General features: G+C 40.4%; 1 protein-coding gene across 7 annotated transcripts in view; it reads right to left on the bottom strand.

Annotated features, from left to right (window-relative positions):
• The window catches only part of rnf14 (ring finger protein 14), a 30355-nt gene that overhangs the window by 8273 nt on the left and 8343 nt on the right, over nt 1-13739 (bottom strand). For 3 of the 7 annotated variants that reach the window (XM_038796007.1, XM_038796008.1, XM_038796009.1), the window contains exons 2-5: nt 9714-9875; nt 9443-9591; nt 5720-6238; nt 1945-2173 (exon numbers count right to left, since the gene is read on the bottom strand). In XM_038796007.1, the coding sequence (XP_038651935.1) occupies nt 1945-2173; nt 5720-6238; nt 9443-9591; nt 9714-9867 (1051 nt within the window). In that variant the 5' untranslated portion in view covers nt 9868-9875. Of the gene's footprint in view, nt 1-1944; nt 2174-5719; nt 6239-6337; nt 6425-9442; nt 9592-9713; nt 9876-13739 lie in introns of those variants that run through there. The other 4 variants (XM_038796012.1, XM_038796011.1, XM_038796010.1 and 1 more) reach the window with 4 other exon arrangements.

The raw sequence follows: 13739 nt of genomic DNA on the forward strand, positions 1-13739 counted from the left end.
AATATCACCATTTAAAATGACATAAATCACAGAATTAACTCTAGTCAAACCAAACAATAGTCATTTATTTCATTCTCCCGTAATTGAAGATCCAACAGGTTCTCCTTGCCAAATTGCACTGATGAGCAACTCACATTTTCCAATATCTTGTGTAAGTGAGTAATTCAGATCTAGTGTACCTCAATGGAATTAAGACTCTTAAACAGTATATTTTATTTAATAATTTTCATTAAAAATTGAATCAAGAACATCTCTAAAAATCAACCTCAACACCTAGCAATTTATATATTTGGTAACCATGGCCTGAAATACATCCTCGGCTGTGGTCAGCCCAGGAGTGCAATTTCACACTAGCGCGCCAGGTCATCCACCATGAAGCATGCACTGTGAAAGGCGAAGTGCTACCAGGATGGGGTGGGAGCTGAGAAAGGGGAGCAAGCTGGTTGGGGCTTCCAATGTATTCCCTCGGGGACAGCAAGGAGCTTGATCCGTGAAAAATAAATATCAATGTTAAAACTATGCCACAAGTGTCTGGGCAGCACAGTTATACACAGACCTCAGACCCGACCCCAGACATATTTGTTAAATATATTTGAGCCCCGATTTTCATCCCACCCTGGATCAAGGTTGCAGATTAAACGCAAAGGTCGCCTGACTAACAGGCTCGCCCGCCAAACGGAGAGGCAGATGGGCAATGTAAAATCCCAGTCAACTGCTGCTTAATTAACTTAAATTGGCTTTTTCAGCAGGCATGCTTCAATCTTGAGCATGCATGCCAACCAAAATGTTGCGCAAGGGACATACGTTTGATATCTTCTCACGTGATTTTAAAATGTTTCCAGGTCAGGTGCATGGCCGAACTTTATACCTAAAATTCTGGCCCATATCTAGTTCCGCTTTACATACTGTAGGTGAAGACATAGATGACTAAAGTTGATTAACTTTCCATCCACATCTAATCCCAATAGGTACAGTGAATCAAATTGTTTCACTCTTTCACCCCAAAATACAATCTATCTCCACTTGCCCTTCTCCACTCAATTGTAGTTGGTTAACCAAGGCACTGATATATGATTATCTGTATTATTAAAAATTCAGACAGTGAACATGCCAAATAAAGAAATTAGCAATTCAGATGTTAAATAATGAAGATTTTGTAGAGGTTCTAAGTCTCAGTGGCTACATTCAAGACCAGTAAACTTTCCTGATAATTCAAAAATATCGGTAATAAAAGTTCTCTGATTCTATGAATGGTGCTATACAAATTCAGTTAATCTGCACTTTCACACTTGCATCCATACCCTTCACTTCCATCATCCATTTTATCTCAATTATTTTCCCCATTATAACATCTGATGCCCACATTTATAATTGGTTTGCCAAAATAAATTCTTCACATAGTACAGAATCTAACTGAACGGCTTTGCATCGACATTTTTTTTGATCTTTCAGAAAAATTTCAGAGCTTTCATCCGCCATCTGGTGTTCTCATGTACATTTTAGTTTACGGTTTTAGCTTTTTTGTCATAATTTCTCTCATCCACACCAAACCCAACTGCTTCATCATCATTAATCTGGCTGATCTACAGTCTCCAGTGTCAAATTTAAAATTCTCATCCTTTCGATAAGATCATGGTCTCACTTCTCCCTTACTCCTCCCATCCTCGTAACTTCCTCCACCAGCTTCCCCTTTCTGAACTTCCCTTCATTTAGGGAGCAGGACAAACAATTCAAATTTTGTTGGTTTTAAAGGAAGTTGAGGGGATGCAGACAGGAGAATATCCCATTCCCCATCCCATCCCAACCCAACTCGAGTAGTCACCATGCAACCATTAAAACATTTCCAAATGAGTGCATATTTTAATCCAACAGGACATAGACGAGTACAAGTGCAATCTAACTATTCTTAACGTTCAAAAAAAAAGTGTGAAACCATGGCCTTACCTGCTCTTAATCTACATGGGGATATTCCATGATAAGCCATTTCACATAATGCACAAAAAGCATAACGACATCCTGGACAGAAGCCCATGGTGTTTCCAGGCTCAAGCATCACCACCGATTTACAAACGGTGCGAGGACAATACACTACATCTGTCATTAGGTCCAAAGTAGACTGAAGGAGAAGGCGGTCATATCGTGCAAATGTCTCCTCCCTGACCAGTTCTTTGACCTATAAAGATGTAATACTTTCAAATGCTCCAGAAATCGAAACATATCTATTGTGAAAGTTTCATTATTATTTCTAAACTTCTAAACAGACAGGATTTCTAAAAATGGACATTAAAGGTCCAACTGTTTCTTAGATAATGAGATTCCTTCAGATTACTTTTTCTAACTTTCTAAAACATCTGCTTACATTAATTTGGAATAAATTAACCGGTACCTCAAAATACATCCTTTGCAATCAAATTGCTAATGTTACAATACCAACAAAACGATCAGCCTGAACATAGAATTTCTGGCAAAGTAGTAATGATTCCATGTGGGTAGAATAAAACATTTCTCTTTTTATAGTTCTTCAGCCAGTATTTGGGAGGTAATAAATGCAATAAAAAAAAAGAAATAACCAAGTACCAATTAGATTAACAAGATGGTCATAATTAAATTTTAATTTTGTTGGGCAGCACGGTGGCCTAGTGGTTAGCACAGCTGCCTCACAGCACTGAGGTCCCAGGTTCGATCCCGGCTCTGGGTCACTGGCCATTTAGAGTTTGCACATTCTCCCTGTGTCTGCGTGGGTTTTGCCCCCACAACCCAAAAATGTGTAGAGTAGGTGGATTGGCCACACTAAATTGCCTCTTAGTTGGAAAAAATAATTGGGTAATCTAAATTTATAAAAAAAATAAATAAATAAATTTTAATTTTGTCTATAAGCTGAGCCATAGGTCATTCAGCCCAAATGGTTCCCAGCCTGCCCGCTTGCTAACTTGCACACCAAAGTTCTTATTGCCCATCCAGTGCTTGACGAGTCACTTTCCCAGAGTACACACTGATCTGTCTGCTTGGCCCAAACCAATTTGGTTGATAAATTGAAACCTTTTGAGATTGGTCTGTCACTGCAAAGGTGATCACAGATTTGAGGAATGCCATGGAGAATTAGAGCTGGGTGTACTGGAAGCCGACACAGCATTGAGATGAAAAACAGGGAGCAGAGAAAGTAGTCAAAGACTGATCCTGTCAGAATGTTAGAGGTGATCATGAAGGAACGGGGAGATACAATTTTGCTGGAGATGCACTGACTGCATTAGGGCAAGTGGAGAGGAATTGAAACACACAAGAGCAGACCAACAAAGGACAAAAGGCTAGAGGACGATGGTATGGTTGATTGTGTCAAATGCTGGAGAGGTGAAGAGGACAATAAGGATAATGTCGTCTGTGAGTCAAAAGGAGTGCAAGTTGTAACTTTTATCAGAGTTGACTTGGCGCCAAAAGCAGGATAAAAGCTGAACTGAAGGGGTTTAAATAGAGATTGAGAGATGTACAAAGTGCTGGGATGTAAAAATATATTTAAGTAACTTGGAAAGAATAGTGAAGATACGGATGAAGAGTCAGGGGATGTATTTAACCTTCTTTTGATATATTTACACAAGAGAAAGCAAATTAGATCCAACTTTTGTTCTTTAAAATGTGTTTCTCTGTTCTCTGCATCCGTGCATTTCTAGCACCTGTTGAATGCAGGGAGGAAAGAAAATGGGACCTTTGCAAATTGTCAATCTCAATTTGAAACATCAAGAAATTCTAGAAAGCGTGATGGGATTTATAGCCTAATTTGTTGACTCAACAAATAATAATATATTTGGCAAGCCCATGAACAAATTAGAAATGCAACAATGCTGTTTAGGTACATGTCTTCAGGTTTAAATCTTGTAATTTAGAAATGTCTTTACTGCATTCCTGGACTAAACGTCTCACTTTAGGGAGAAAGTTAAATATTTGGAGCAATCTCTTTCATTGTGAAATATCACTGATGGCTAATAATTAAGTACCTTGATGCATGCAATTCCTCAGTTTAAAAAAAAATCCAATTTCACTGTTTAGTTCAAATGTAAAAAAAAAAATCCAATTTCACTGTTTAATTCAAATGTTCAAACACAAGAAATATAAGCAGGGGAATATCATCTCCACAGTCCAACAATCCTCTGGGGTAGAGAATTCTAAAGATTCCTTCAAGTGAAGAAACCTCTCCTCAGCAGTCTTAAATGATTGACACCTTATCCTGAAGCTGTGCACCGCTGTTCTGGGTTACCCTGTTAAGCCTCTTCATAATCTTGAATGTTTCCATGTTTATATTATTCTGATTGCAGTACTAGTGGTCAACACAAAAGGGAAGGCAGTGCAGGATATCTTTCTGATTGTAGAGAGATAGGTGGTCATTACGGATGCTCAGTCTAGTCTGATAAAACATATTTGCACTAATTGTAAGAAAACTGAACCTCTGGAATAGATGGATGTGCTGGAGCAGCAATTGGGTGTACACTACAGCAGAGACAATGAGGGGTTTCAGGATTATACTCTCCAGAATGTGGTTCACCAAGTGGTATTATTAGACGGTTCAGGATATAGTAGGGGGAAAGTACTTGACCATCAACAAGAGCTGCAGAGGACACATGACTCACTTCTGAAGGAAACCCCAAGTATAGGAAATAGCATTGGACAAATATGAGATGCACATCAACAGTAATTCAGAGGAGAGTAGTCAGAGTCTTTTTATCAGTTACATTCAGGAGTCCCAAATGATATGTTGGCTCCTGAGTACAATGTTGCAAGGTGCCATGGAACAGGTTGAGAATTCTGGAGAGAACAGCCAAAAATAGTGTCAAATGCATTTTAGATAATGCAAAACAGGTTAAGAAGCTAGGCACTGCCTTGAATAACAAGACCTCAGGGTTGCTAATCGCCAGACTGTTTCCTATTCCATGGGTAAGTTAAGGAAGATTAGGAAAGGCAACATATAACTGCAGAGTTGGCCTGACAAGGGGGAGGTTGATATTCTTATGACATTGTAGAGAAATTTCCATTCAGAAGAGAAGATGTACCCAAAATGAACTGACAGCTTCCCGCTGTATCCGGGAAAGGGGGGGGGGAAGAGAGAGAGAGAGAGAGAGAGAGAAACAGAGGACTGTTCATTTTCATAAGCCCTTTATATTTTTGTACTGGATAATTACTAACCCATATTTCTCCCACCAACTGAACTGTTCAGTTATGATTTACAGCTAACAGGGACAGCACAGTGGTGCTGTAGTTAGCACTGCTGCTTCATGGCATTGAGGACCCGGATTTGGTCCTGGGTCACTGTCCGTGTGGAGTTTGCACATTTTCCCTGTGGCTGCGTGGGTCTCACCCCCACAATCCAAAGATGTGCAAGCTAGGTGGATTGGCCACGCTAAATTGTCCCTTAATTGGAAAAAAAGAACTGGGTACTCTAAATTTATATTACAAATATGATTTACAGCTAAACTTTGAAGACAAAATTTGAGTCAATTAAGCACAGTCCAACACACACTTTAAAGATCTGTTGGCTGATAGTTGACAAGTATAGGATGCAGTATAATGCCTGGAGTGCAGCAGTTGGAAGTATGTGCGCACCATCTCCTTTGAGCTAAGATGCTAGCAACCAGACCACTTCAATGCTTCTGCTGTATAATGGAGTCACACTGAAGAAATAAACTGACTAATGAACAGTTAATTACTTAGTTTAAAATTTTAAAGATCTTACTTGAGCTGGTGTGGCAATAGAAGTACACTTTGGCTCAGGACAGTTAAGGCACTGAACATTCCCATCGCGGATCTGTATCTCAAAATATTCTTTCAAACAAGCCTTGCAGTACACATGTTTACACTCCTTGAAGTGCATGCAGTCAATGCCCAGTTTTTCATAAAAGCATACACTACAGGTGAACATCTTGCTATTAAAGACTTTCTGTTGCTGATTCTGATCAAAGTCCAAAATTTCACGCAAAACACAAGCCCAAGACTCCACATCCTGGATAGCTCTTGGGTCAAGAGGAAATTCTTTCAAGTTTTTTGGCTTGTTCCGTGATCCAAATTCTTTGTCCTTATTATTAGAGTAAGTGCCATCAGATTTCTTTTCACTATTTCCTTGGATTTCTAACGGAGACTTGATTAGTAAAAAGGAGAGAGTCTCTTCTTTTAAGAATTGCATCCATGAAAACAGCACTACACAATTGCCATTGTCTTTCCAAATTCTATCCAGGTGAACACAAAGTACAGAGAGCTGTTGGGAGACAAATAAGCAGGTTATCAAGCAACATAGGGAACAAAATAATGGCCTGAATTTTGAGGTTAGCGGCAAAGCAAGGTGCTCAGTGCTGACCTCAAAGATAGCTGTGGTGACATGGTTTTCCCCTTTTTCTATGGCAGTTTAAATCTGGCACGAAGTCCAGGGATTCTCTTGTGACGCCTGCAAGCAGGTTAGCAGCTAATCATATTGAAGTACCAATACACATAAACCAGGCAATCAAAAGCATTTAAAATCCTTCACATTTAATTTACATTTTCAGATAAATAAAGGTTTAGATTTTGAAGCTAAAATAAAGATAAGAACATTAGAAATAATTGCCCTATTTGCCCTTCAAGCCTGCTCCGTCATTCAACAAGATCATGGCTGATCATCTACCTCATTTCCGCCTTCCCATACTATTCACATATCCCTCAATTTCCCCTTTGTAACCCAAAATCTATTGACTTCTGCTTTGAATATATATGAGCTGTCTGGGGTAAAGATTTACAAAGATTCCCAACCCTTTTAAGAACTTTCTCCTCATCTCAATGGGTGACCCCTTATTTGGAGACTATGGCACTATGTTCTAGATTTCCCAATCAGGAGGAGAAACATTTTCTCAGGTTCCAGCCTCTCAAACATTTTTTAATGTCAATTATTTAAATCATTATGGAGAAATTTGACATTCTACAAATATATAATTAGCTTTCCAGGGCCAGCGAAAGCACTTAGCAGTAATCATGAAGTTCGCAAGTCTTTAAAAACCCAGTCACACTTCCTTCAACAAAGTGCAAACTCCAACAACAGAAAAAGCACGAGTGGAAGCTCTCAACAATTTATATATTTCCCAATGATTGCAAACCAGCGGGAGGTTTGCACAGAATCACTGACAGGAAGACCTGAAGTTCCATGTTATTCTACTGCTGACTTTAAAGAATGCTATCAAGTGTCTATATAGGAATGGAAGGCAAATTAAGTTTTCTCGTCATTACAACTTTAAAAATGCAAGCCATAGAATTACCACAAGGCGTAGGCCAATGTTTCTATGCATACATAGAATGATAAAAAAATCATTAGTCATAGGAGCAGAATTAGGCCATTCTGCCCATCGAGACTGCTCTGCCATTCAATCAGGGCAGATGTTTTTCTCTTCCCCATTCTCCTGCCTTTTCCCCATAACCCCTGATCCCCTTATTACTCAAGAACCTACCTATTTCTGTTTTGAAGACACTCAGTGATTTGGCCTCCACATCTTTCTGGTGCAAAGAGTTCCACAGATTCACCACCCTCTGGCTGGAGAAATTCCACCTCATCTCAGTTTTAAAGGATCGTGCCCCCGGATTCTAGTTTTTCCTACTAGTGGAAACACCCTCTCCATGTTCACTCTATCTAGGCCTCTCAGAACCCTGCAAGTTTCAATAAGATCTCCTTTCATCCTTCTTAACTCCAATGGGTACAGACCCAGAGTCCTCAACCACTCCTCTATGACAAGCTCTTTATTCCAGGAATCATTCTTGTGAACCCCCCAAGGCCAGCACATCCTTTCTTAAATACAGGGCCCAAAACTGCTCATAATACTCCAAATGGAGTCTGACCAGAGCCTTGTGCAACCTCTGAAGTACATCCCTGCTCTCAACATGAATGTTAACATTGCATGTCAGCCTAACTGCGGACTGAACCTGCACTTTAATCTTAAGAGAATCTTAAGCTAGGACTAAGTCCCTTGATGCAAATATATAGCAAATTATGAACAAGATCATCAAGCGGAGGAATTTGAAGGCTGGGGGAAGAGAGCGGAGGCAAAGGCACTCTTCTGCCAATCAAAAATAAAAGCAGAGCCTCAAGGCAAAACAAAGTGAGAGTACATCAAACTGTTGAAATTACTTATAGAACTCTTCTATTAAAACAGGAAATTTAATGAATCTATTTGGAGGCCTTTTTATGCACCCCCCACACACACACTAAGTATAACCCTTTACCCAGTTGCGTCATGCATTAATTCTCAGGCAGGCAGATTACATCATCTGTTCATTTTCTAATGGGCAGCACGGTAGCACAATGGTTAGCACCGTTGCTTCACAGTGCCAAGGTCCCAGGTTCAATTCCCAGCTTAGGTCACTGTCTGTGCGGAGTCTGTAGGTTCTCCCTGTGTATGCGTGGGTTTCCTCCGAGAGCTCCGGTTTCCTCCCACAAGTACCGAAAGATGTGTTAGGTAATTTGGATATCATGAATTCTCCCTCTGTGTACCCAAACAGGCGCCAGAATGTGGCGACTAGGGAATTTTCACAGTAACTTCATTGCAGTGTTAATGTAAGCCTACTTGTGACAATAAAGATTATCTCAAGCCGTGGAATGGTTCATACAAAAATAGCATACATAATGTTGGCAATAAATTTGGAAAAGAAACAACAATAAATTTTGTCTGGGGCATGAAATAATGCTTGAGAATTTTTGAAACAAACATTGACTGTCAAAACAGTCTTCCAAAACAATGCATTTTCCAGGATGCTTAACAAATTAATGTGCTTATCAATAGTTAATTTGTTAGAAATTAATTATACTTGGAGAATGGAATGAGACATGGAAAAATAAAAATTTTCTACCTAAAAGCATTGGAGGCTTTCAATTCACAATGCAACAGCACAGAATGCAGTAAAGGGGACAGGGAATCTCTCCACAAAAAAAGGTGAAATTTAGGTTTGACTATCCACTAGAACATATGTTATCATACATTTAATTTAAGTAACATAAATACATCATAGTAGTTCCGGAAAATGAAGGTTCTTTGTAAATAAAATGACAAACTAACATGTTAGGGAAAATATAACTGTTTCCATTTTTATTACCCAGACAAGTGTTGGAATATACTGAGATAAAAGCAAATTACTACGGATGCTGGAATCCGAAACAAAAACAGAAAATACTGAACAATCTCGGTAGGTCTGAGAGCCTCTGTGGATAGAGAAGGTAGATAATGATTCAAGTCTGGCTGACAAAGAGTCATCCAGACTCAAAATGTTAGGCCCCTTCTCTCTCCACAGATGCCGTCAGACTTGCTGAGACTGTACAGTATTTTCTGTGTTTGCGTTGGAATATACTCTGTGTTGCCTTCCAAATTGTTGTTTTAACTGTACCCTTCCAAAAACCCTCATCCTTTCCTCAATATTCTATTTTATTAAAACAGAATGAGCCGCAAACCTGAGCTTGGAATAGCCACTTGCAGCTCAGGGTATATTTAGGAGCTGAACACGATGGATAATCTGGTGGAAGTTCGAAGTTCAACACAAGAGGAGGCAGGAAAGAAACTACGTATTCAATCAGATCCTTTTTATTCTGCTTTTCATCACCTGAATTAAGAAAAATAATTGTCATTTTCAAGATGAACTTTGGTTTTCATTTTCTTAATCCATTCTGTACTTCAAACCTTATAATTACAGTTAGAGACTTTTAAAACATTATTTCAGCTTACCATGAACAATTACTTTGAAGTTTGGTGGCAACTCCAAACAAATGCTTATTTCTCCACCTGGAGCAGATTCTGCACGTTTAAATTCATCCTCCTCATAAATACTAGCAAGAGCCAGCAGCTCATCCTCCTGCTCTTCTTTATCCCGGGTGGACATCTAGATTCCTGGGAATTGAACAAGTTTTTTAAATAATTGGCTGGGCCCAAATAGTTCCTTGTGAGTTGCAAGTGGCTACCTTAAGATTATATTTTCAACCCATTCTCACTTTTTGGTTCATGCGGAATTGCTAATTGAAAGGATAGAACAGATTTGGTGGAAGAGTTCAGAGAAAACTTCCCAGGAAACAAATCAAGCACATTTGTGCGGGAAAACAGTGCTAGTGAAAACCCCTTTTAGTGAGATGACATCACAATCATGTTGTTGCACCTCCCCCATAAACGGTTTTGATAGGTAAAGAGATGGAGTATAATGTGGCAAAATGTGAGGTTATTCACTTGGGCAAGAATAGAAAAGCTGATTTTTTTTTTAAAAATGGCGACAGAATTACCAAATGTTGGCATTCGATGGGATATGTATTGATACTTTTTGTAAGAGGGTTGAAGTACACAGCAAAGAAGTCTTGCTGCAATTTTACTGGGCTTTGTCGAGACCACACCAGGTGTACTGCAGTCTTGGTCTCTATACTTAAGGATATAATTATCCTGGACAGGGTGCAACAAAGGTACACCTGGGATGAGAGAATTGTCCTCGGAGGAGAGATCATGTAGAGACATAGAACTTTACAACATGAAAATAGACCTTTTGGCCCAACTGTTGTCCATGACGGCCAGTTTTTAATCACTAACCTAATGCCAATTGCCTGCATTTGGCCCACGTTTAGGGCAGCACGGTAGCACAGTGGCTTCACAGCACCAGGGTCCCAGGTTCGTTATCCCGCTGGATCACTGTCTGTGCGGAGTCTGCACAATCCCCCCGGTCTGCGTGGGCTTCTTTCGGGTGCTCCGGTTTGCTCCCACAGTCCAAAGATGTACAGGTTAGGTGGATTGACCATGATAAATTGCCCTTAATGTCCTAAAAGGTTAGGAAGGGTTATTGGTTTATGGGGAAAGGGTGGAAGTGAGAGCTTAAATGGGTCGGTTCAGACTTGATCGGCCGAATAGCCTTCTTCTGCACTGTATGTTCTATGTATCCCTCTCTACCCATCTTTCCTATATAGCTGTCTTAATGTCTTTTTAAAAGACAAAATTGTACCCGCCTCTACTACTGCTTCCGGCAGCTCATTCCAGACACTCACCTTAAACCCAAGCCTTCTAGTTATAGACTCCCCTACCTTTGGGAAAAGATGTTGACTATCTACCTATTCTATGCCCCTCATTATTTTATGGACCTCTATAAGATAACCTCTAAGCCTCTTATGCTCCAGGGGAAAAAAGTCCAAGTCTATCCAGCTTCTGCTTATAACTCAAGCCATCAAGTCCCAGGAGCATCCTCGTAAATCTTTTCTGCACTCTTTCTAGTTTAATAATATCCTTTCTATAATAGGGTGACCAGAACTGTACACAATATTCCAAGTGCGGCCTTACTAATGTCTTGTACAACATCAGTAAGACGTCACAACTCCTGCATTCAATGTTCTGACCAATGAAACCAATCATGCTGAATGCCTTCTTCGCCACCCTGTCCACCTGTGACTCCACTTTCAAGGAGCTATGAACCTGTTCCCCTAGATCTCTTTGTGTTGTAATTCTTCCCAATACCCTACCATTAACTGAATAGGTCCTGCCCTGATTCGATCAACCAAAATGCATCACCTCACATTTATCTAAATTAAACGCCATCGCCCCACTGCCCAATTGATCAAGATCCCATTGCAATCCTAGATAACCTTCTTCACTGTCCACTATGCCACCAACCTTGGTGTCATCTGCAAATTTACTAACTGTGCCTCCTAAATTCTCATCCAAATCAGTAATAAAAATAACAAATAACAGTGGACCCAGCACTGAACCCCGAGGCACACCGCTGATCACAGGCCTCAGTTTGTAAAACAACACTCTACAACCACCCTCTGTCTACTGTCGTCAAGCCAATTTTATACCCAATTGTCTATCTCACCCTGGATGCCATCACATTTAACCTTATGCAACAACCTAACATTAGGTACCTTGTCAAAGGCCTTGCTAAAGTCCATGTAGACAACGTTGACTGCACTGCCCTTATCTACCTTCTTGGTTACCCCTTCAAAAAACTAAATCAAATTCGTCAGACATGATTGTCCACTCAAAGCCATGATGGCTGTCCCTAATCAGTCCTTGCTTGTAGACCCTGTCTCTCAGAATACCTTCTAACAACTTTTCCACACAGACGTTAGGCTTACCGATCTGGAGATCCCAGGCTTTTCCCTGCAGCCCTTCTTAAACAAAGGCACAGCATTTGTTACCCTCCAATCTTCAGGCACCTCACCTATGGCTGTCGACAATTCAAATATCTCTGCTAGAGGACCCGCAATTTCCTCCCTAGCCTCCCACAACATCCTGGGATACATTTCATCAGGTCCCAGGGATTTAGCTACCTTGATGTGCTTTAAGACTTCCAGAACCTTCTCTGTAATATTTACACTGCTCAAGACATCACTATTTATTTCTCCAAGTTCCCTAACATTCATGCCTTTCTCAACAGTAAATACCGATGAGAAATAATTTAATATCTCACCCATCTCTTGTGGATCCGCACATAGATGGCCTTGTAGATCCTTAAGAGGCCCTACTCACTCCCCAGTTACTCTTTTGCCCTTTATATATTTGCAGAAGCTCTTTGGATTCTCCTTTGCCTTATCTGCCAAAGCAATCTCAATGTCCCCTTTTTGCCCTCCTGATTTCTCTCTTGACTCTACTCCGACAACTTCTATACTCTTTAAGGGATCCACTTGACCCCAGCTGCCTATGCATATCATATGCCCCCTTCTTCTTTTTGACCAGGGCCTCAATATCCCGAGTCATCCAGGGTTCCCTATTTCTGCCAGCCTTGCCCTTCCCTCTAAAAGGAATGTGCTTACCCTGAACCCTGGTTAACAGACTTTTGAAAGCCTCCCATTTACCAGCCGTCCCTTTGCCGGCCAACAGACTTCTCCAATCAACTTTTGAAAGTTTCTGTCTAATAACATCAAAATTGGCCATGCCCCGATTTAGAATTTAAATTTTTGGGCCAGACCGATCATTCTCCATCGCTATCCTAAAACTAATGGAATTATGGTCACTGGTCCCAAAGTAATCCCTCACTAACACTTCTGTTACCTGCCCTTCCTTCCTTCCCAAGAGATCATGTTTTACCCCCTCTCTAGTCGGGCCATCCACATACTGAATGAGAAATTCCTCCTGAATACTCTCAACAAATTTCTCCCCATCTAAGCCCCTTATGCTATGGCTGTCCCAGTCAATGGTGGGAAAGTTAAAGTCCCAATTATTCCCATCCTATTTTTCTTGCAGCTATCTGTAATCTCCTCACATATTTGCTAATCAATTTCCAGCTATTTCGGGCCCTATAGTACAATCCTATCAAAGTGATCTCTCCCTTCTTATTTTTCAGTTCTACCCATATAGACTCAGTGGGCGAACCCTCGGATATATCCCCTCAGTAATGCTGTGATATTCTCCCTAATCAAAAATGCAACTCCCCATCCTCTCTTACCTCCTGTTCTATCTTTCCCATAGCATTGATCTTCCAGTCCTGCCCCTCCCTTAGCCATGTTTCAGTAATAGCTATCTTATTCCAGTCTAATATACCCATTCATGTCCTGAGTTCATCTATCTTGCCTGTCAGGCCTCTTGCATTGAAATAAATGCAATTTAACCTAGACTTTCCTTGCTCTCTGCCCTGCTTTCTCAGACCATCTGTCCAGGTCATTTTGTGTGCACTCTCCATGTGTTTTATTTCTCTTGGCCTTACTGGATCCATTCATTGAATTCTCCATAGTCTCTGTACACTGGCCCTTTTTGATTTTTTCTCTGCCTTTCACTTTTCCCCTCTCT

Source organism: Scyliorhinus canicula, chromosome 4, assembly GCF_902713615.1.
Source record: "Scyliorhinus canicula chromosome 4, sScyCan1.1, whole genome shotgun sequence".
NCBI classification, from domain to species: domain Eukaryota; kingdom Metazoa; phylum Chordata; class Chondrichthyes; order Carcharhiniformes; family Scyliorhinidae; genus Scyliorhinus; species Scyliorhinus canicula.